General features: G+C 38.7%; 1 protein-coding gene across 1 annotated transcript in view; it reads right to left on the bottom strand.

Annotated features, from left to right (window-relative positions):
• LOC128666929 (oocyte zinc finger protein XlCOF8.4) overlaps positions 1-25,282 on the bottom strand; it is a 249,673-nt gene that overhangs the window by 15,165 nt on the left and 209,226 nt on the right. Inside the window, exon 10 of the mRNA XM_053721749.1 lies at positions 15,553-15,666. Within this exon, the coding sequence (XP_053577724.1) occupies positions 15,553-15,666 (114 nt within the window). The remainder of the gene's footprint in view (positions 1-15,552; positions 15,667-25,282) is intronic.

The following is a 25,282-nucleotide window of genomic DNA, read 5'->3' on the forward strand; positions in this document are numbered from 1 at the left end:
CAGCGTTAGCCCATAAAACTCTTAACTACTGACTTTTAAATGCGATAGGAGTCTTGACAGGAGAGGGTGTACCGCTCACTTTCTCCAAGACTTGTAATACCGGCGTTAGGAAAATCCCATTGAAAAGATAGGATACGCAATTGACGTAAGGGGATTTGCGGTATGCTAAAATCGTGGAAAAAAAGTGAGCGGTACACCTGTACCTGTCAGACTTGTAATACCAGCGGGCGTTAAAAAGAAGCGTTGGGACCCCTCAACGCTGCTTTTAAAGGCTGACGCCAAACTCGTAATCTAGCCGTATGTAAACGTAAACTGACCTTCCTGCACAACTTTCAGAAATTTGTGCAGCATTTTGATCGGCCTGTAAGTCCCTTCTGTCTTTGGAACAATAAAAAGGTTTGAATAGAACCCCTGATTCTGTTCCTCTAAGGGGACCAGAATAATCACTTCCATGACTTTTAGGTTTGTTACACACGCCAAGAAAACTCTGGCCTTTAAAGACAGGAGGAATTTTGAGGAGGATGAGACCGAAAGCCTATGTGGTAACCAATGGAAATTATGTTCAGTACCCAAAGGATCTTCAATTGATTTTTCCCAAGCTTCCTGATAAAGGTTCAGACCACACCCTCATGTTTTGGTGGAAAAGACAGGCTTTTTAGTCTGTTTAGAGTTAGACCAAGACTAGAAACACAGATATTGACAAAACTTTTTTAGTTAATAGGATAGCCTTATGCTTGTCCCAGGCATTCTTAAAGTCCCCCACAGTGTCTGTCATTACTACCTCTTGTAGAAGTTTATTCCATGAATTAATCACCCTAACCAGGCTTCCACGTGAACTTGAAGATGTCTGACTTCTTTGTATCTTGGAATGATAAAATGAGTGAAATCGTTGTGCGGATGCTTTCAGAGCTTACTTCCAAATCCCTGATGGTCCAGTGGACTGGTATCACTGTGGTGATCCGGGGATGCTGGTGATGTCACCAAGCCCCGTTATCCAGGAAGTGAAAAGCAGCTCCATTAGACTTAATGGAGCAGGACCCCTCAATCTCAGCTCCCTTAAATCATAGAAACCCCCAAGAGCCACAATTTGAAAGGCAATTAACTAGGTAAAGCACCTAAATGTAAAAAATAAAATAAAAATACCCACTCTACCCCACAACTGTTTGGAGGCTGGGGCCTCTAGGCACTTATTATAGGTCATCAAAAAGGCCTAGAGACCCCCATGACCCATTGTTTTAACACCTAGAAGACCATCATTAAAATAAAGCCCCTATTTATAGCCAGGTGATCACTGTGGTAATAGTAATCACGTGGAATATATAAATGTGAATTTATTTTTCAGAGGGTAAATTCAGATGTTTTTGAATTTGGTGGAGGGAACAAAGAGGATGTCTTGATTGTTCTATTCATTGCTAATTAGCTCAGAAACCGTATCAGGAACCAGGAAGGCAGATGGCATCTTTGTGGCTGCTTTAAAGAACGTAACAATCTTTTTCACAGATTGTTTGTCTGTGGGTGAAGAGTCCAAGGCAAATACAACTTCCTGCATTAGAGTGTGTATGTGCTCCAATTTGACATTATAAGACACATTTTCTGCTACTTTGTCAGGAAGGGGGTTCTGTGTTTCTTAATATCCATCCTAAGTTAAGGAGGAGGATTCTGATTCAATTGTATTCCTGGAGGGTAAGATAAGCCCAAGGCCTGTGATGGGTTCTTTTCTGCCCTTTGCATGCAATTGTGTTCAAATAGTGGAGGCATGAGAGCCATCAGTTGTGAAATTGCAGAGTGAATGTACTGTTTTAAGCTAGGAGGCAGCTCCATAGAACTGTCCCATGGTGGGTAACAAATCCCTGAGTAACTCTGTGTAACATTAGACTTAGCACATGGGTTACAAAGCTGAGTAAGTGGACATATCAACACTGCTTTGCATAGAAAACACATATGATAACGGGTTTGCCCTTCAAAGGGACCAGAGTTTAGTCCAAGACTTTTGCTGCACCAGTTTGCTCCATAACGATTTAGAATAGTAAGGCCAGGCAAGTATCTTAAAATAGCACAGAAACACAGTATAACGGGCACAGAAAGGGGAATATTTGCACAATGTAAGACTGAAGTCCCTGTGAGAGAATCTGAAGTAAAAATAGGGTCCTGTTTCTTTAAGAGAAAACAAAATTTATGCTTACCTGATAAATTTCTTTCTTTTCGGACATGGAGAGTCCACAACATCATTCCAATTACTAGTGGGATATTCACTCCTTGCCAGCAGCAGGAGGAGGCAAAGAGCACCACAGCCCAGTCATTCAGCCGAAGGGAAAGGGAAAAAGAAACACAACACAGGTGTAGAGGTGCCCAAGGTTTAGTAAAAAATGACTGTCTAATCTAAAGGGTGGGGTCGTGGACTCTCCATGTCAAGAAATAAATACATTTATCAGGTAAGCATAGATTTTGTTTTCTTTCCTAAGACATGGAGAGTCCACAACGTCATTCCAATTACTAGTGGGAACCAATACCCAAGCTAGAGGGCTAGAGGACACGGAATGAATAGGGAGGGAGAATAAGAGAGGCAGACATAAACAGAAGGCACCACCGCTTGAAGAACCCTTCTCCCAAAGGAAGCCTCAGCCGAGGCAAATGTATCAAATTTGTAGAATTTGGAAAAAGTATGCAGAGAGGACCAAGTTGCAGCCTTGCAAATCTGTTCCACAGAAGCTTCATTTTTGAAAGCCCAAGAAGAGGAGACAGCCCTAGTGGAATGAGCTGTGAGTCTGTCAGGAGGCTGCTGTCCAGCAGTCTCATAAGCAAAACAAATCATACTTCTCAACCAGAGGGAAAGAGAAATAGAAGTAGCCTTCTGACCCTTACGCTTTCCAGAGAAACAAACAGGGCAGAAGACTGGTGAAAATCCTTAGTAGCCTGTAGGTAGAATTTTAGAGCACGCTCAACATCCAAGTTGTGCAACAGACTTTCCTTATGAGAGGAAGGATTAGGACAGAGAGAAGGAACAACAATTTCCTGATTAATATTTCTATCCGAAACCACCTTAGGGAGAAACCCCAATTTAGTACGAAGGACCGCTTTATCGGCATGAAAAATAAGGTAAGGCGAATCGCACTGCAAAGCAGAGAGTTCAGAAACTCTATAAGATAAAACAGAATGGAGGGGCGCTTCATGTGTGGTATCATCTATTAATTAACAACGAGTCACAGAACTATTGCCAAATGGGTACTCACAAATTTGGAGAGCACACTTATGTGCTGGTAGGGGCGGGCTGCAGAATTAGAAAGGTGTGACAGCTCACCCACTTGAAGGCGCTCTTGGCGTAAGATGGTGGTACTATAAGGGAGACAAGAAATACGGGCACCACATGTGCAGACTATTAATGGTACAACCACAACAGATTCCTTAATTTGGAGGGTACTCACATATTTCCAGAGCACACCAATGTGCTTGTAGAAGCAGGCTGCAGATTGGTAGAGGTGTGGCAGCTCACCCAAACTCTAGGTATCTTGATATTTGTATGATAATGTGTTCCCTCAGGTGCTGGGCTGGTCTCTCATAGGTGAACAATGGCAGATGGTGGGTAGAAATGAAACCACTCAAAGGATAAAAGATATATCCAAATTTATTTAAAAAAGCATAAAAGTTTAAAAACAACAGCACACTGCTGATGAGAGTGGATAACAGGGTGTCCAATAATCACCCAATCATGCAACGCGTTTCACGGTTCACAGACCGTTTCATCAGGCATAAAAAATCAGTTCAGAAACTCTCTGAGCATAAGAAATATCAATAAGAAACAAAACCTTCCAAGATAACAGCTTAATATCTATGGAATGCAATGGCTCAAACGGAGCCTGCTGCAAAACTCTAAGAACAAGATTAAGACTCCAAAGAGGAATAACAGGTTTAAACACAGGCTTGATTCTAACTAGGGCCTGACAAAAAGGTTGAACATCTGGCACATCCGCCAGACGCTTATGTAAAAGAATAGATAATGCAGAAATCTTCAGAGAGCTGACTGACAGCCCTTTCTCCAGACCATCTTGGATACAAGACAAAATTCTAGGAATCCTGACCCTACTCCAAGAGTAGCCCTTTGATTCACACCAATAAAGGTATTTACGCCATACCTTATGGTAAATCTTATGAGTAACAGGCTTGCGAGCCTGAATCATAGTATCAATGACAGGCTCAGAAAACCCACGCTTAGCCAGAACTAAGCGTTCAATCTCCAAGCAGTCAGCTTCAGAGAAACAAGATTTGGATGGAGGAAAGGACCCTGAGTTAGAAGGTCCTTCCTCAGAGGTAACCTCCAAGGTGGAAGAGATGACATCCTCACTAGGTCCGCAAACCAGATCCGGCGAGACCATGCAGGAGCTATTAGAATTACAGAAGCTCTCTCCTGTTTGAAACGAGAAATGACTCGTGGAAGGAGAGCAAACGGAGGAAACAGGTATGCTAGACCAAAATCCCATGGAACCGCCAGAGCATCTATCAGAGCGGCCTGAGGATCTGTTGACCTTAAACCGTACCTTGGAAGCTTGGCGTTCTGATGAGACGCCATCAGATCCAACTCCGGCCACCCCTGGGATCTGATAAACCGGGCTGAAGACAACTGAGGCCAGGCCACTAGAGCATTGAAGATCGCTCTCAACTCCAAGATATTTATCGGAAGAGAAGACTTCTCTCTAGTCCATAGGCCCTGAGCGAAACTGCTCCCCAGTGGTCACAATCACCCAGGAGGGTCTCTGGAAGCATGTTCCCTGAGACAGATGATCCTGAGATATCTACCACGAAAGAGAGACGGTTGTCAACTGGTCCAGATCTATCCTCTGCATGCTCAGATTTATCCTCTGCATGCTCAGCCGAAATGTCCCAGAGTTGTAGAGCTCTCAAATGGAACCGAGCAAAGGGAACGATGTGCATGTCGGCAACCATCAGACCAATTACCTCCATGCATTAAGCTACTGACGGCCGAACAGTAGACTGAAGAGAGTGGCAAGAAGAGGTAATCTTTGCTTTTCTGCCTGCCGTCAGATAGATAGGAAATCTATGATGGTTCCTAAGAAAACCACCCTTGTAGCTGGAACACGGAAACTCTTTTCCAGATTCACTTTCCATCCGTGGGAACAAAGAAAAGACAACAAGATCTCTGTATGAGATTCCGCTAGATGAAAAGATGGCACCTGAACCAAGATGTCGTCCAGATAAGGCGCCACCGCGATTCCCTGAGACCTGAAAACTGCCAAAAGAGACTCCAGAACTTTTGAAACATTCTGGGAGCTGTGGCAAGGTCAAACGGAAGAGCTACAAACTGAAAATGCTTGTCAAGGAAAGCTAATCTCAGGAATTTGTGATGATCCCTGTGGATAGGAACTCGAAGATATGTGTCCTTCAGGTCTATGGTAGTCATGAACGAATGCTTCCTTTTTGAAGGAATGTACCCTGAGAAATTTGTTGAGACACTTCAGGTCTAAAATGGGACCAAAAGTTCCCTCTTTTTTGGGAACCACAAACAGATTTGAATAAAATCCTAGTCCATGGAACAATCACTCCCAGGGAGAAAAGGTCCTGAACCTAGTTCAAGAATGCCTCTCTTTTTACCTGGTCTGCAGATAATCTTGAGAGGAGAAATCTGCCCCTGGGAGGACAAGACTTTAAGTCTATTTTGTAACCCTAGAATACTATGTCCACAGCCCAAGGGTCTGGGACATCGCGTATCCAAGCTTGATGAAACAAGGAAAGACTGCCCCCCACTTGATCCAGTACCGGACCGGGGGCAGAACCTTCATGCTGACTTAGTCTCAGATGAGGGCTTCTTTGATTGTTTCCCCTTATTCCAAGATTGGTTGGGACTACAAGAGGACTTGGACTGCTCCAGCTTGGAAGAGGAAGACTTCTGACCTTTGAAGTTACGAAAGGAGCAAAAACTTGAATTAGGTCTATTCTTCTTGTCTTGTGGTAGAAAAACATAATTTATGTAAGAACTTACCTGATAAATTCATTTCTTTCATATTAGCAAGAGTCCATGAGCTAGTGACGTATGGGATATACATTCCTACCAGGAGGGGCAAAGTTTCCCAAACCTTAAAATGCCTATAAATACACCCCTCACCACACCCACAATTCAGTTTAACGAATAGCCAAGAAGTGGGGTGATAAGAAAGGAGCGAAAGCATCAAAAAAATAAGGAATTGGAATAATTGTGCTTTATACAAAAAAATCATAACCACCACAAAAAAGGGTGGGCCTCATGGACTCTTGCTAATATGAAAGAAATGAATTTATCAGGTAAGTTCTTACATAAATTATGTTTTCTTTCATGTAATTAGCAAGAGTCCATGAGCTAGTGACATATGGGATAGCAAATACCCAAGATGTGGAACTTCCACGCAAGAGTCACTAGAGAGGGAGGGATAAAATAAAGACAGCCAATTCCGCTGAAAAATTAATCCACTACCCAAATCAAAAAAGTTTCAATTTTTATAATGAAAAAAACTGAAATCATAAGCAGAAGAATCAAACTGAAACAGCTGCCTGAAGTACCATTCTACCAAAACTGCTTCTAAAGAAGAGAAAACATCAAAATGGTAGAACATAGTAAAAGTATGCAAAGAAGACCAAGTCATTGCTTTGCAAATCTGATCAACAGAAGCTTCATTCTTAAAAAGCCCAGGAAGTAGAAACTTACCTAGTAGAATGAGCCGTAATCCTCCGAGGCGGGAATCCACCCGACTCCAAATAAGCATGATGAATCAAAAGTTTAAGCAAGATGTCAAATAAATGGCATAAGCCTTTTGACCTTCCTAAAACCAGAAAAGATAAAAAATAGACTAGAAGTCTATCTGAAATCTGAATAGCTACATAGAATTTCAAAAACTCTTACCATATCCAAAGAAAGTAAGAATCTCACCAAAGAAGTCTTAGGAAAACAATAATTCCTCCCTAATGTTTGTTAGAATGTACAACTTTAGGTAAGAATTGAAAGGAGGACAGCAAAAACCACCTTATCCTGATGAAAAAAATCAGAAAAAAGAGATTCACAAGAAAGAACAGATAATTCAAAAACTGTTCTAGCTGAAGAGATGTCCAAAAAGAACAATACTTTCCATGAAAGTAATTAATGTCCAGAGCAAGCATATGCTCAAATAGAAGAGCCTGAAAAACCTTCAGAACCAAATTAAGACTCCAAGGAGGAGAAATTGGCTTAATGACAGGTTTGATACGAATCAAAACCTGAACAAAATGATGAATATCAGGAAGTAACACTGCCTTATCCTGATGAAAAATCAGAAAAGGATATTCACAAAAAAGAGCAGATAACTCAAAAACTCTTCTAGCAGAAGAAATAACCAAAAGGAACAATACTTTTCCAAGAAAGTAATTTAATGTTCAGAGAATGCATAGTTTTAAACGGAGGAGCCTGTAAAGCCCTCAGCACCAAATTGAGACTCCAAAGAGGAGAGATTGAATTAATGACAGGCTTGATACGGACCAAAACAATGAATATCAGGATGATTAGCAATCTTTCTGTGAAAAAAGAACAGAAAGAGTAGAGATTTGTCCTAACAAAGAACTGAAGACAAAACCTTATCCAAACCAACCTGAAAAAATACTAAAATTCTATGAATTTTAAAAGAATGCCAAGAAAAGTAGGTCTTCCAGACTCAATAATAAATCCTTCTAGAGACAGATTTATGAGCCTGAAACATAGTATTAATCAATGAGTCAGAGAAACCTCTAAGACTAAAAATCAAGCGTTCAATCTCCATCCCTTCAAATTTAATGATTTGAGATCCTGATGGAAAAAATGGGCCTTGAGAAAGAAGGTCTGGTTTAAACGGAAGTTTCCAAGGTTGGCAACTGGCCATCCGAATGAGATACCAAAACCTGAGAGGCCATGCTGGAGCCACCAGCATAACAAACAAATACTCCATAAGAGTTTTGGAAATCACTTTGGAAGAAGAACTAGAGGCGGAAAGAAATAGGCAAAAAGATAATTCCAAAGAAATGTCAATGCATACACTACTTCCGCCTGAGGATCCCCGGACCTGAATAGGCCCCTGGGAAGTTCTTTATTCAGATGAGATGCCAACAGATCTATTTCTAGAAATGCTCACATCTGAAAAATTGAAAAACATATCTGGGAATGAAAGACCATTCTCCCGGATGTAAAGCTTGATTAACAGAGATAATCCGCTTCCCAAATATCTATACCTGGGAAAAAAACCACAGAATTTAGATAGGAGCTGGATTTAGCCCAAGCTAATATCCGAGACACTTCTATCACAGCCTAAGGACTGATAGTCCTACCCTGATGATTGACATACACCATAGTTGTGATATTGTCTGAAAAATAATAAACGTCTCTTCTTCAAAAAGAAACTAACTGAAAAACTCTGAAAAAGCACAGAGTTCTAAAATATCAAATGGTAATCTCGCCTCCTGAGATTTCCAAACCCCTTGTGCTGGCAGAGATCCTCAGACAGCCTCCCAACCAAAAAGACTCACATCTGTAGAGATCATGGTGCAGGTTGAAAGAAACGAAGAGACCTGTAGAACTAAATGATGGTGATCTTAACCACCAAATCAAGAGAGATAAATATTAGGATTCAAAGATTTAAAATGCGAAATCCTAGAATCCCTGCACCATAATTCAGCATAAAAAACTGGAAAGGTTCTTTCTATTGAAAATGAGCAAAGGGAATTGAATCCAATGCTGTGGCCATAAGACCTAAAACTTCTATGCATATATAGCAACTGAAGGAAATAAGAGAGACTAAAGGTACCGACAGACGGAACCCAATAAAATTGTCCCTTGTCTGATAGAAACAAAGACAGTGACACAAACTATCTGGAAACCTAAAAAAGGTGACCCTTGTGTGAGGAATCAAGAGCTTTTGAAAAAAAAACTATGTCCTGGAAGAACAAAGTGAATCATATGAGATTCTGCATCCTCAGAAAATAATCTGAATGAAAACAGAAAAATGAAAATATGCATTTATTGTATCTAATGAAAACAAATAATGCTATCACTGACCAAAAAAAGGCAGAATAGTTTGAATAAAACTCCAAAACCCAGTTCCTAAAAATGGAACTGGAAGAAATACCCCAGAAGATTCCAGGTCTGAGCAGCGCTTGAACCCCACGGGTGATCAGCCATGTTTCAACAGTACCCAAAATATATAGGACCGAAACACACTTAAAGAAAGTGTTAGCCTTACTGGAATAAAATCAAAGAAATTTGGACCGAATAGAACCAAATAAATTTCAAAAAAGTCTTAACCTGCCCCTTGCCAGCCAAGCTGGAATACGGCACGTACATCGCAATTTTAGGGAGCCGATTTCGAACTGAAAAATTTCCAATTAAAAACATGTTACTTGGGAAAGAATTCAGGAATTCGTTCCTTAATATGAACAAACAAACTAGTATAAGCTTAAAGTTTTAGTCTTAGAACTCAATCTTGAAGCCCAGAGTAACAGTTAAGAATTGAATCCAATTATAAAATAAATAATTGATTATCTTAGAACAAAAGAAATATGGATTTTTAGAAATCACAAAATTCTTCTAGCTAAAACAGCTAAAGACATAGATTAAACCTCATTTGCGAAAATATTCAATAAAATGAAGACACAAATTAAATTATTAGCATAATAGTCCAGTTAAAGGACCAGTCAATACACTGGACTTGCATAATCAATAAATGCAAAACAACAAGACAAATGCAACAGCACCTAGTCTAGTAAATTTTGTCCCTTTAACAATGCTAAAATAAATCATAATCTGATACTTGATCTTAAAGTAAACAGAAAAAATGAAGCAATTGCAACATCATCCAAATAAATCACAGGTCCAAGAAAAGTACCTGAAACTAAATAATTTTCCATAAATAAGATACAACCATCTAAAGGAAAATAAATACTATTTTGCTATAGAAACAATAGCATAATTAGTAGGAATAGAGATAGCCCCAATAAATTGGAGAACCCTCCAAATTGAATTTAACTGCCGGCAAAGAATATAGTTTAAAACCTTTGAAGAACGAATAAAAGAAAATTCTCAGCCTATTCCATTCTCTAGTATGAGTATAGGCAGAAATAGTGTTAGCTAGTCTTGAAAAAAAACTAGTTACCTTAATATCCAAAATAATCAACACCTTTTCAACAAAGAACAAATGTACTTTAATAAAAAAATAAAATAAAAAAGTAGATTTGTTAGTGTCAATATCTGATGAAGAAAATTCTGAATGAGAAAAAACATCATCAGAGAAGGATAAATCAGTATGTTGTTGGTCATTTGAAACTTCAATAATTAAAAAAGAAGTTTGAAAAAGACCTAAACATTTTATTAGAAGGCACGATGTCAGACAAAGCCTTAAAAATAGAATCAGAAAAATATTCTTATAAATTTTCTAAATATTTCTTGTACATAAGATGTAAAAAGAATAGCAATATATAAAGCATAAATACTAATGGATTCTGCATGTAAAAGATTATCATGATAACTTATTACAAACCATAGCTAAAGATAAACATTCATAACATTTAAAATAAATGAACTTAGCTTTGGTAGGACTGAACTCAGTCAACAGGAATCCCTTAGATTGTTTTGAAACAGGAACAGTGAAATCTTGCAATATGTAATAGAAAAAAAAACAATATTTAAAGCAAAATTATCAAATTCCTTAAATGACAGTTTCAGGAATGGGAAAAGAATGCAAAATAATAAGCTTCTAGAAACCAGAAGCAATAAAAAAGTGAGGTTTAAATAATGTGAGAAAAAAAAGTGGAACAAAAAATACGCCCACATTTTTTGGCGCCAAATATGACGCCCACATTATTGGCGCTAAATACAACGCCCATATATTTGGTGCCAAATATGACGCCACATCCTCTGACGTCAGAACCGACGCCCACATTTTTTGGCGCAAAAAAATGTCTGAATACACATGCGTCAAAAATGACGTTTAAACAGAATACAACTTCCGGCGTCAACTACGGCGCCGGAAATGACGAAATTTTTGCGCCAAAAAAGTCTGCGCCAAGAATGACGCAATAAAAAGAAACATTTTCTGCCCCCGTGAGCCTAACAGCACACAGGGAAAAATGATCAATTGAAAATTTTCAAGGTAAAGAAAAATAAATTGAATTAAAATGCATTATCCCAAATAATGAAACTGACAGTCTGGATTTTAAAGGAACACTGATTATCCTGAATCATGGCAAATATAAGTTTAAAGACATATATTTAGAACTTTACATAGAAAGTGCCCAACCACAGCTTAGAGTGTCATAATAAAATAAGACTTACTTACCCTAAGACACTCATCTACATATAGTAGACAGCCAAACCAGTACTGAAACGAGAATCAGTAGAGGTAATGGTATATAAGAGTATATCGTCGATCTGAAAAGGGAGGTAAGAGATGAATCTCTACGACCGATAACAGAGAACCTATGAAATAGATCCCGTAGAAGGAGACCATTGAATTCAAATAGGCAATACTCTCTTCACATCCCTCTGACATTCACTGCACTCTGAGAGGAAAACCGGGCTCCAGCCTGCTGCAAAGCGCATATCAACGTAGAATCTAGCACAAACTTACTTCACCACCTCCATGGGAGGCAAAGTTTGTAAAAACTGAATTGTGGGTGTGGTGAGGGGTGTATTTATAGGCATTTTAAGGTTTGGGAAAGGTAGGAATGTATATCCCATACGTCACTAGCTCATGGACTCTTGCTAATTACATGAAAGAAAGACCCTTTTCCACCCGTAATTTCAGAAATAATCTCTGCCAGACCAGGACCAAACAGGGTCTTACCCTTGTAAGGTAGCGACAGAAGCTTGGACTTGGAGGTAACATCAGCTGGCCAAGATTTCAGCCACAAAGCCCTGCGGGCTAGAACAGTGAAGCCAGATATCTTGGCTCCAAGTCTAATGACTTGCATGTTCGCATCAGAGATAAAGGAATTGGCTACTTTGAGGGCCTTAATCCTATCTTGGATCTCCTCCAACGGGGTTTCCTCTAAAACCAACTCTGACAAAGCATTGCACCAATAAGATGCCGCACTTGCCACTGTGGCAATACAGACTGCAGGTTGCCATTGTAAACCCTGATGGACATACATTTTCTTTAAATAAGCCTCCAGCTTTCTGTCCATGGGATCCTTAAAGAAACAGCTATCCTCAATAGGAATTGTGGTTCTCTTAGCCAGAGTAGAAAAAGCCCCTTCTACCTTAGACACTGTGTGCCATGAGTCTCGAATAGAGTCAGCAACAGGAAACATATTTTTAAAAACGGGAGACGGGAGAAAGATATCCCAGGCTTATCCCACTCCTGAGCAATGATCTCCGACACACGGTCTGGAACAGGAAACACTTCCACAGGGGAAGGAACATTATAGTATTTGTTAAGTTTACTAGATTTATTAGGATTGACAGCGACAGAAGAATCAGAGTCGTCCAAAGTAGCCAGTACCTCCTTTAACAGTACACGGAGGTGTTCAAGCTTAAATCTGAAGTTTACCTCTTTAGAGTCAGTCAAAGGAATTTTACTGTCCGAATATGAGATTTCACCCTCAGAAGTTACCGAGGTATCCTCCTCATCAGACTTAGGATGGAGGTCCTTCGCAGCAGCAGAGCCGACAGACACCTTACTATCAGAAAAATGTTTAGATTTCCTCTTGCGCTTCCCCAACATGGGAAAAGCAGATAATGCGGCAGATACCGCAGAAGATATCTGTGCCACAAAATCTACAGGCAAACATACGCCTCAAGGAGGCTGAGAGGAACTGTAGGGCACTGTATGTGACACCATTGAGGTTTGAGGAGTAAGCTGTGGCATTGCCTGAACAGCATCATCCTGCGAGACATTAGGCTCAGAAAAAAGAAATTTATCTTTACATTTCAATGTCTTTTCTAAACATGAGGAACAAAATTGCATAGGTAAAACAATTTGGGCCTCTAGACACAATAAACATTTATCCATAAGAACAGACTCCTGCTCCATATCCATAGTAGACATAATTCCCAAAAATTATTGGAATGACAATTATATTTAAAATGAGACTGTCACTTAAAAAATTAAATTCCCTCAGAGCGAATTGTACTTCAGATAAAAAACCTATAAATGAGGACCTCTACACCTCAGACAGCCTGAGGTGCCCTACCTGACCCTTCTGAGTATATACAATTTTGCATCAAGCAAAATACTGCAGATCGCAGCAAAAGGCTTTCTGAAGATCTCTAGAGAGGCTGAGACACAAACCGCTGCTCCGCTCATAGGCTGGGAACAGAAGCTCAACGAGTCACGTGATTGGCCAAAAAGAAACTGTGCAACACAAAAAAAGTACACATTTCTCAATACAGCTGAATTGAAAACCGGAGTAAAAATGCCAGTAAGCGTATCAGTGTCTTAATAAATGTAAAAAAAAAATCACAAAAAAAAACTCAATAGTCCTTGCAAGTATTGCTCTGCTGAGCTTGTAAGCCATAAAAGAAGCCGTTAATACAGCCCTCACTATAAGCCCCAATCAGAGCCTCAATAACCAATGAGCCACATATAAAAATTTATATGCTAAGGAAAATCCTCCCCACACAAGGAGATTAACCCCTAAGTCTCTGTCACATAATGAGTGCCTGCACCCTGCCAAGATAAATCCCCAATAAAAGGATAAATGTGTCCCAATTAATTATTGCAGCAATATCCTCTGAAGTGCAAGTCTCCAGTACCTAGAAGACAAAAGCACTTACCTGCAAATCCAGCTGTCCAGCAGGAAGACAGCTCACAAGATGTGAAAGGACACATACTCCTTACAGAGACCTGTAGAAAAAGAAAGAACAGAGTAACCAACTCTGGCTTTCTATACCAAGGGCAGCAATATATGTTAGAAAAACTGAGCAAGGACCACCTCACTACTTTCTAACTGCTTAAAAGCCACCACTACTCTTACTCAAGAGATTGACGTGGACACAGCTATACCCAAATCCTTGCTTGCAGGTAAAAATACCCCCAAAAAAGGAAAAATATCTTTAGCACCTAACGTCACCTCCTCCATTGACAGAGGCAAAAAGAATGACTGGGGGTTATGGGTAAGGGAAGTGACACTTAACAGCTTTGCTGTGGTACTCTTTGCCTCCTCCTCCTGCTGACCAGGAGTGAATATCCCACTAGTAATTGGAATGACGATTTGTGGACTCTCCATGTCTTAGGAAAGAAAAATGATACTAGGAATAGTGGAACCTCCCTCTTTCAAGCAAGGGTACTATTATATATTTCAATGGTGAGGGCGATAATAGCTTTATTAGAGTTGCCATACTCCAAAGATAGGACCATAGCTGTGAGCTATTTGTTACGGTTACGATAATAACCCGGCAAATAAACACAGGAATACTCATTTGAAAAAATAAGGGGTCTTGTGCCACTCTATGTATTGCAGGATGCAATAGTGGGGCTGTCCTAACCCTCATGTTATTGTCCTGTCATCATATAGGTTTGTCAGATGATTACTGTTGTCATAGTGATCACATTAGTTATCGAGCCATCTGAACTCTCTTTAAAGAGCCCATCTTCCCCATGACCAAATTCTCTTGTAACTAGTGGAGCAAAAAAAGGGTCTCATATCTCTCTAAGTGGTGTGGGTAAAAATATATAGGTTCTGCAAGAGCATCCCCTCATATGGAGAACAATGAGGAAGTGTCTCTGCTTGGGTACTTGCAAATGCCATCATAGTAGATGAGGTTGAAAAAAAAACCATCAAGTTCAACCTATACAAATCTAATATACTTACAAAAAAGTTCCATCATGCACATCATGATAACATCAGAACAGCTTAGGTACGGTAAGAATAATTGAATGTAGGAACATATATAACCATACTGACTCCATTTTGTCTTGTAACCACCATTTTAGTTTATTATACTGTGTAGAAATAAGCTAATGTGAGCTTCTTGCAAAATAAGCATATCTGGAGACTTTGTCCTTAACTGAATGCCTGGATTCACTGTTATCTTAGTTTACTCTTCTTGGTTCACTCCTTTCATGCTTTGTTTTCTGTAAACTGTTAGGCTATACTGCGTCACTTTATAGCCATGTACCATGTAACAATTTTACCTTTATAAGCACAACACTGCTAATACTAAACAGAGCAGACTTAGACTGTATTCTGTGTGCGTGTCTGATTTTGCTCCCCAAGGCCTTGTTTGGTGAAATACTCAGTTCCAGGTGAAGTGCAGAATACTTATCGGTGACAAGTTGTAACCGGCTTCAGAGAGGACTCCTAACACATTATTAATAATGAGAATTCTTCCACTAGAGAATAACAACAGGTGGGTTGCTTTGGATGGTGACACTGTTGCCCCCTGCTCACTGAAAGGGACTGGTCATCCATTGCTTTGAAGTGGTAGCTAATAGTGAACGATCCTCCTGCACCTTAACCTATGACAGGCTGTGAATATGTAGCTTACAGTCATTGGTTCCCCTGCGTCACAAAAAGGGCAGCATACAACTCAAGAGATTTACTAATTAGATATGTAAAGCTAAGTATCTATACCTGTGCACGGGTCATAAGTGGTTTCCAAATGATGAATTTCATTTTCCTCTCTTTCATCTTCTTCTTCCTCATATTTTATTACAGCATCTAAATGTTCTTCATGAAGACCTGTTACTGAATAAAGACATTTTGTTAGAACATACACACAGTGATTTATTAAACAGAGCGAGTCATGAAGACCTGTTACTGAATAAAGACATTTTGTTAGAACATACACACAGTGATTTATTAAACAGAGCGTCATGAAGACCTGTTACTGAATAAAGACATTTTGTTAGAACATACACACAGTGATTTATTAAACAGAGCGAGTCATGAAGACCTGTTACTGAATAAAGACATTTTGTTAGAACATTACACACAGTGATTTATTAAACAGAGCGAGTCATGAAGACCTGTTACTGAATAAAGACATTTTGTTAGAACATACACACAGTGATTTATTAAACAGAGCGTCATGAAGACCTGTTACTGAATAAAGACATTTTGTTAGAACATACACACAGTGATTTATTAAACAGAGCGAGTCATGAAGACCTGTTACTGAATAAAGACATTTTGTTAGAACATACACACAGTGATTTATTAAACAGAGAGAGTCATGAAGACGTGTTACTGAATAAAGACATTTTGTTAGAACATTACACACAGTGATTTATTAAACAGAGAGAGTCATGAAGACCTGCTACTGAATAAAGACATTTTGTTAGAACATACACACAGTGATTTATTAAACAGAGCGAGTCATGAAGACCTGTTACTAAATAAAGACATTTTGTTAGAACATTACACACAGTGATTTATTAAACAGAGCGAGTCATGAAGACCTGTTACTGAATAAAGACATTTTGTTAGAACATTACACACAGTGATTTATTAAACAGAGCGAGTCATGAAGACCTGTTACTGAATAAAGACATTTTGTTAGAACATACACACAGTGATTTATTAAACAGAGCGAGTCATAAAGACCTGTTACTGAATAAAGACATTTTGTTAGAACATTACACACAGTGATTTATTAAACAGAGCGAGTCATGAAGACCTGTTACTGAATAAAGACATTTTGTTAGAACATTACACACAGTGATTTATTAAACAGAGCGAGACATGAAGACCTGTTACTGAATAAAGACATTTTGTTAGAACATACACACAGTGATTTATTAAACAGAGCAAGTCATGAAGACCTGTTACTGAATAAAGACATTTTGTTAGAACATTACACACAGTGATTAATTAAACAGAGCGAGTCATGAAGACCTGTTACTGAATAAAGACATTTTGTTAGAACATACACACAGTGATTTATTAAACAGAGCGAGTCATAAAGACCTGTTACTGAATAAAGACATTTTGTTAGAACATACACACAGTGATTTATTAAACAGAGCGAGTCATAAAGACCTGTTACTGAATAAAGACATTTTGTTAGAACATTACACACAGTGATTTATTAAACAGAGCGAGTCATGAAGACCTGTTACTGAATAAAGACATTTTGTTAGAACATTACACACAGTGATTTATTAAACAGAGCGAGTCATGAAGACCTGTTACTGAATAAAGACATTTTGTTAGAACATTACACACAGTGATTTATTAAACAGAGCGAGTCATGAAGACCTGTTACTGAATAAAGACATTTTGTTAGAACATTACACACAGTGATTTATTAAACAGAGCGAGTCATGAAGACCTGTTACTGAATAAAGACATTTTGTTAGAACATACACACAGTGATTTATTAAACAGAGCGAGTCATGAAGACCTGTTACTGAATAGACATTTTGTTAGAACATACACACAGTGATTTATTAAACAGAGCAAGTCATGAAGACCTCTTACTGAATAAAGACATTTTGTTAGAACATTACACACAGTGATTTATTAAACAGAGCGAGTCATGAAGACCTGTTACTGAATAAAGACATTTTGTTAGAACATTACACACAGTGATTTATTAAACAGAGCGAGTCATGAAGACCTGTTACTGAATAAAGACATTTTGTTAGAACATTACACACAGTGATTTATTAAACAGAGCGAGTCATGAAGACCTGTTACTGAATAAAGACATTTTGTTAGAACATACACACAGTGATTTATTAAACAGAGCAAGTCATGAAGACCTCTTACTGAATAAAGACATTTTGTTAGAACATTACACACAGTGATTTATTAAACAGAGCGAGTCATGAAGACCTGTTACTGAATAAAGACATTTTGTTAGAACATTACACACAGTGATTTATTAAACAGAGCGAGTCATGAAGACCTGTTACTGAATAAAGACATTTTGTTAGAACATTACACACAGTGATTTATTAAACAGAGCGAGTCTGTGTTGTTCTCTGCTGTCCTCTGGCTCATCCAACCGTTAATTGTCTCTGACACCTTTTTCTCTCTCTCTGTGTCTTGGGTTTTTTTTTATTGAAAGGACATAAAACCCAAATGTTTCTTTCATGATTCAAACAGATCAATTTTAAGTTTCCAATTTACTAACATTATTGCTTTGTTCCCATGGTTTTCTTTGTTGAAGCGATACCTAGGTAGGTAGCGTGCACATGTCTGGAGCACAACATGGCAGGAAACAGTGCTGCCATCTAGTGCTCTTGCAGAACTGTCGCCATATAGTGCTGCAGACACGTGCACATTCCTGAGCTTACCGCCCTACTTTTCAACAAATGATACTAAGAGAACGAAGAGAAGTAAATTGGAAAAATATTTAAATTTATATTCTCTATCTAAATCATGAAGAAACAATCGCCTAGATTTAGAGTTTTGTCGGTAAAGACCTGCGTTGCTAAAGCTCCTTTTTTTTCCAGCGCACCCTTAAGACAACGCTGGTATTATTTACGAGTTGTCTGAATGGCTGCGTTAGGCTCAGAAAAGTGAGCGTTGAGCATAATTTAGGGCCACTTCAACCCTCAATACCAGCGTTGCTTACGGTAGCAGTAAGCTGGAAAAACGTGCTCGTGCACGATTTCCCCATAGGAAACAATGGGGCTGAGCTGGCTGAAAAAAAACCTAACACCTGCAAAAAAGCAGCGTTCAGCTCCTAACGCAGCCCCATTGTTTCCTATGGGAAAATACTTTCTAAGTCTACACCTAACACCCTAACATGAACCCAGAGTCTAAACACCCCTAACCTTACACTTATTAACCCCTAATCTGCCGTCCCCGACATCGTAGCCACCTGCATTATACTATTAACCCCTAATCTGCCGCTCCGGACACCGCCACCACCTACATTATAGCTATGAACCCCTAATCTGCTCCTAACATCGCCAACACCTACACTATATTTATTAACCCCTACTCTGCCCCCCCCCCCAACGTCGCCGCCACCTACCTACACTTATTAACCCCTAATCTGCCGACCGGACATAGTCGCCACTATAATAAATGTATTAACCCCTAAACCGCCGCACTCCCGCCTCGCAAACACTAGAATAAATTGTACCGGATGGAGGACCTCTTCTGCGCCGCTTGGATGAAGAGTTCGGCCCGGTTGGGTGTAAACGACTCAAGGTAGGGAGATCTTCAGGGGGTTAGTGTTAGGTTTTTTAAGGTGGGTTTGGGTGGCTTTTAGAGTAGGGGTATGTGGGTGGTGGGTTGTAATGTTGGGGGGGGGTTGTATTTTTTTTTACAGGTAAAAGAGCTGATTACTTTGGGGCAATGCCCCGCAAAAAGCCCTTTTAAGGGCTTGTAAAAGAGCTGATTACTTTGTAATTTAGAATAGGGTAGGGCATTTTTTTTATTTTGGGGGGCTTTATTATTTTATTAGGGGGCTTAGATTAGGTGTAATTAGTTTAAACTTCTTGTAATTCTTTTTTATTTTCTGCAATTTAGTGTTTGTTTTTTTTTGTAATATAGTTTAGTTTATTTAATTGTATTTTAGTTTATATAATAGTAGTTAATGTATTTAATTAATTTATTGATAGTGTAGTGTTAGGTTTAATTGTAACTTAGGTTAGGATTTATTTTACAGGTAATTTTGTCTTTATTTTAACTAGGTAGCTATTAAATAGTTAATAACTATTTAATAGCTATTGTACCTAGTTAAAATAAATACAAAGTTGCCTGTAAAATAAATATAAATCATAAAATAGCTACAATGTAATTATTAGTTATATTGTAGCTATCTTATGGTTTATTTTATAGGTAAGTATTTAGTTTTAAATCGGAATAATTTATTTAATTATAGTAAGTTTATTTTGTTTAATTTAAATTATATTTAACTTAGGGGGATGTTAGGGTTAGGGGTTAATAACTTTATTATAGTAGCGGCGACATTGGGGGTGGCAGATTAGGGGTTAATAAATGTAAGTAGGTGTCGGCGATGTTAGGGACGGCAGATTAGGGGTTAATATAATTTATTCTAGTGTTTGCGAGGCGGGAGTGTGGCGGTTTAGGGGTTAATAAGTGTAGGCAGGTGACAGTGACGTGGGGGGGCAGATTAGGGGTTAATAAATATAATATAGGTGTCGGCGATGTTAGGGACAGCAGATTAGGGGTTCATAGGTATAATGTAGGTGGCGGCGGTGTCCGGAGCGGCAGATTAGGGGTTAAAAAATTTTATTATAGGGTTTGCGATGTGGGGGGGCCTCGGTTTAGGGGTTCATAGGTAGTTTATGGGTGTTAGTGTACTTTATAGCACAGTAGTTAAGAGCTTTATGTTCCCGCGTTAGCCCATAAAACTCTTAACTACTGACTTTTTTGGCGGTAGGAGTCTTGTCGGTAGAGGGTCTACCGCTCACTTCTTCCAAGACTCGTAATACCAGCGTTAGGCAAATCCCATAGAAAAGATAGGATACGCAATTGACGTAAGGGGATCTGCGGTAGCCTCGAGTCGCGGAAAGAAAGTGAGCGGTAGACCCTTTCCTGCCTGACTCTAAATACCAGCGGGCGGTAAAAAGCAGCGTTAGGACCCCTTAACGCTGCTTTTGACGGCTAACGCCAAACTCTAGATCTAGGCAAATGTTTTTTATGTCCCTTTAAAGTGAAGGTCAATTTTGAGGAATTAGTGCCCGGTTTATAATAATCCTATTAAAAACAAGGGCACTTTAATTCATCAAAATTGACATTTAACTCTTTTTGTTCAAAAACTTACCTTTTAATCCTGACAGCGATTCCCACGGCCGTCGGAAGCCTCTTCTTACACCAGAAATTACGAAACCGGCTTCCTCCAATCACGACTTTCCTCCTGGGGGGGATCATGGCCTGATGCAACGCCGTGATTGGAGGAAGCCGGATTCATCATTTTAGACCCGCGAAGACGGCTTGCGACAGGCAGAGGAAGTGCTGGAGCGGCTGCCAGGATTAAAAGGTACGTTTTTGAAGAAAACGAGTGAAATGTCAATTTTGATTAATTAAAGTGCTCTTGTTTTTAATAGGATTATTAAAAAACGGGCACTAATTCATCAACATTGACCTTCACTTTAAGAGGGGACTTACAAAACAGGCATAAATGTAGATATTTCTAGATATATCATGTACACAGATTGCAATATTACATATATCATACCCAAATGATTACCTTGAACCTTTTTTCTTTTTCTTTAATTTTTAAATGTTATTGGTGTACAAGCAAAATAGTTTTGTGTTAACAATCCTCCTTTTCAGCAAATTACATACAGTAGATCAATACATCATATATATATTATATGTTTATCTTTCCCACATAAAACATAACAAGCAGCTAAGCAAACTCACAAAAAGAAAAAAAACGCATAGAACAAAACAAGAAATTCAAGATTGTCTTGCATACATAATCTATTTCTCTTCCCCCTCTTCTCTCCCTCTCTATTCCCCTTATTATAGTGTATGCTTCTGTACTCTCTCTCTAGCTCTTTAAAGATAGCCCAAACCCTAATCGAAAAAAAAAACCCACCCAAAAAAAGTTTAAAAAAACCTAACACTAACCCTCGACGATCCACTTACAGTTTCTGTCCGGACATCCAGGCGGTGAGGTCTTCATCCATCGAGGCGGCATCTTCTATCTTCATCCCGGAGGCGTCTTTTTATTTTGGGGGTTATTTATTTAAAATGGAATATATTCATTCCTTGTTAAAAGAGGTGTTGATTACATTGGATATTGAGGAACTAGTTCTCTTGATATTAAAACTAGTAAACGTTTAAATTCTGTTTATAAACCTCCTGGGGTCTTTGTATTTTTGTTCAGGGAAAAGAGCTGATTTTAAGGGCTATTGGTTGCTTATTACAGGCTAGGGTTTTTTTATTTTGGGAGGGCTTTTTTATTTTTATAGGGCTATAAGATTAGGTGGAATTGTTTTTATTTTTGATAATTTCGTTTGTTATTTTTCGTAATTTGTAATTGTAGATTTAAATTATTTCAGTAGTGTTAGTTTTTTTATGTGTAATTTAGTTTATTTAATTTGTAGTTATTTTAATTTTTAGTATAATAGTAATGTTAGTTTAATATATAGTTTAAACGAAGTATTTTTTTCATTTTACAGGTAAGTTTTTATTTATTTTAAGATAGGGATATTGTAATTTTAATTTAAGGTGTTAGGGGTTCAGGGGTTAATAGTTTAATTTAGTTTTTAGCGATGTAGGGGGCTGTCGGTTTAGGGGTTAATAGGTTTATTTAGTGGCGGTGATGTAGGAGGCCAGAGGTTTAGGGGTTAATAACCTTATAATAGTGGCGGCGATGTCTGGGAGCGGCGATGTCAGGAGCGGCAGATTAGGGGTTAATAGGTTTAATTTAGTGTTTGCGATGCGGGAGGGCGGAGGTTTAGGGGTTAATAGGTAGTTCATGGGTGTTAGTGTACTTTGTAACATTTTAGTTATGAGTTTTGTGTAACAGTTTTGTTGAGCAAAACTCATAACTACTAGTCTCAGATTGCGGAACGGATCGTGTCGGTATAGGCTGGAACGCAAGCATTTTAGCCTCACTGCACAACTTGTAATGGCAGCACTATGGAAATCCCATGCAAAAACTTCATTTTTTTTATTGCAGGACTGACGTTGCGTTACAGGCTAAAATGCTTGCGGTACAGCTATACCGACAAGACTCGTAATGGCTGCATTCCGTTTTTTACGCTGAAATGGCGATTTTTTTCAGCGTTAAAAACGGAACGCAAAACTTGTAATCTTGGTGTATGACCATTTTCTGAAAAAAGTCCAATTCCTCTTTCATGTAGCATGTTCATCTCATATTATTGTAAATGTATTTGCATAAGCATTTTCTTACTGAACTCTCTCCTACTGGGGCTATATTTGGATTTCCATGATCTCAAAATAATATTTATTTTCTAATAAAATTATTGTGTTGATCAAATTGATATTATTGGTCTCATATATTTTTTAATATAGAAAGAATATATGTATGAAGGTTATATTTAACTTCCTTTCAAGAAATCTCTTCAACCAGTGATTGACTCGGTTCCAACATTTCTGAACTTTAGGATATGACCAAAAACAAATGTACTATATTTGCATTATGGAAACTGCATCTAGTACATTTAACTCTGTGTTGGGTTGACCACCAAGATATATCTGCAGGAGACAAATATGCTTTGTGTAGGACCCATATATGAGATTCTCTCCACACACTTGAACTGGTTGTTTTATATACTGTCCTAATACTTTGACAGATATCATCCGCCCTGATGTCACTAAACTGTCTTAGCCATTTCATATATATTCTTCTTAATCCTGACCAGATTTTTGCATCACCAAATTATACCACATAGAGATAGAACTTACCCCTGCTTGATATACTTAAAAAAACGTTGATTTATAACCCCCAAAGACAAATTTCTCCCGTGATTCTCTATTAAAGTAAAATAAGTGTCTGATTTGTAAATATGCATAAAATTCTTTTGGCAGTATTAAGATTTTTTGTGAAAGAGAGGCAAATGACGAAATTTTCTTCAACTCATCTTCTAGTTGGAATAAACAAATCAGCCCTTTTTGCTTCCATCTCTTAAATATGTTTGATACACACAGAGAGAAGCACACTCACAGGAACGAACAACCGGCTCAATACCATTGTTAGCCTGTTCTATGGCCATTTACCACCTGGGTGCAGCTTCTTTTAGCCCAGTAATGCTTTTCACAGAGTAGAACTTTCCTGTAGTATATCAGTCTGATCCCGCCTATTACGACCAGTCCAGCGCCGAAATACCAGGCAATTCCTCTCTGAACAAGGAACACAGCAACCCCAGACGATCGTTTCAGCCCTCATTGGTCCTCGTCAGTGAGGTGTAGCCATGTTCCTCTAAGCACACTGAGCAAGGAGTCCACGCCTGGATTCCCCTTTTTTCCATAGGGAGAGTAAATACACACTCACAGGAACGAACAACCGCTCAATACCATTGTTAGCCTGTTCTATGGCGATTTAGCACCTGGGTGCAGATTCTTTTAGCCCAGTAATGCTTTTCACAGAGTAGAACTTTCCTGTAGTATATGAGTCTGATCCTGCCTATTACTGTCAGTCCAGCACCAAAATACCAGGAAATTCCTCTCTGAACAAGGAACACATCAACCCCAGACGATTGTTTCGGCCCTCATTGGTCCTCGTCAGTGAGGTGTAGCCATATTCCTCTAAATACACACAGAGAGAAGCACACTCACAGGAACGAACAACCGGCTCAATACCATCATTAGAGTAGAACTTTCCTGTAGTATATCAGTCTGATCCCGCCTATTACGGTCAGTTCAGCGCCCAATGAAGGCTGAAACAATCGTCTGGGGTTGCTGTGTTCCCTGTTCAGAGAGGAATTGCCTGGTATTTGTCATAGAACAGGCTAGCAATGATATTGAGCTGGTTGTTTGTTCCTGTGAGTGCACTTCTCTCTGTGTGTATTTAGTCTCCCTATGGGAAAAAGGGGCAACCAGACGTGGACTCCTTGCTAAGTGTGCTTAGAGGAATACTGCTACACCTCACTGACGAGGCCCAATGAAGGCCAAAACGATCGTCTGGGGTTGCTGTGTTTCTTGTTCAGAGAGGAATTGCCTGCTATTTTGGTGCTGTACTGACCGTAATAGGCGGGATCAGACTAATATACTACAGGAAAGTTCTACTCTGTGAAAAGCATTACTGGGCTAAAAGAAGTTGCACCCAGGTGGTAAATCGCCATAGAACAGGCTAACAATGGTATTGAGCTGGTTGTTCGTTCCTGTAAGTGCACTTCTCTCTATATGCTTCCTTTCCAGAAGAGTTGTGTTCAGCCCAAATATAATTTTTTCAAGTCCTTCTACATAATAAAAGGAGGGAGGTTCTAACATAGGTAAAACATCTTTGGAATATAGTCTTTAACTAGATTAACTTTTGCTGATAGAGACAGAGGTAGTATCCCCCATCTCTGAAGGGCTAAATCTATAGATGCCCACAGTCTTTTATTATTCAAATCATACAATTACTTAAGAAAATGTCTAAATATTTAATCTGGTCTTTGACTTCTTAAAACGGAGTGTCACAGCTGCTTTTTGTACTTTTATGTAACCATAAAATGTGATTTAGAGAGATTAATTTTATAACCTGTAAAAGAGCTATAATTCTGTAAGATATCTAATAAGATAGGAATATTTTTCTTTGAATATCCAATAAATACCAATAGTGCATCTGCATATAAAGATAGAACCACTTTCTTTTTCCCCAGAGTATACATTTAGTTATTTTCTAAGTAGTATCGCTAATGGTTCTATTGCTACATTAAAAAGTAAGGGTGAAAGAGGCAACTCTGTCTAGTACCTTTAG

Source organism: Bombina bombina, chromosome 7 (assembly GCF_027579735.1).
Source record: "Bombina bombina isolate aBomBom1 chromosome 7, aBomBom1.pri, whole genome shotgun sequence".
Lineage (NCBI taxonomy): Eukaryota > Metazoa > Chordata > Amphibia > Anura > Bombinatoridae > Bombina > Bombina bombina.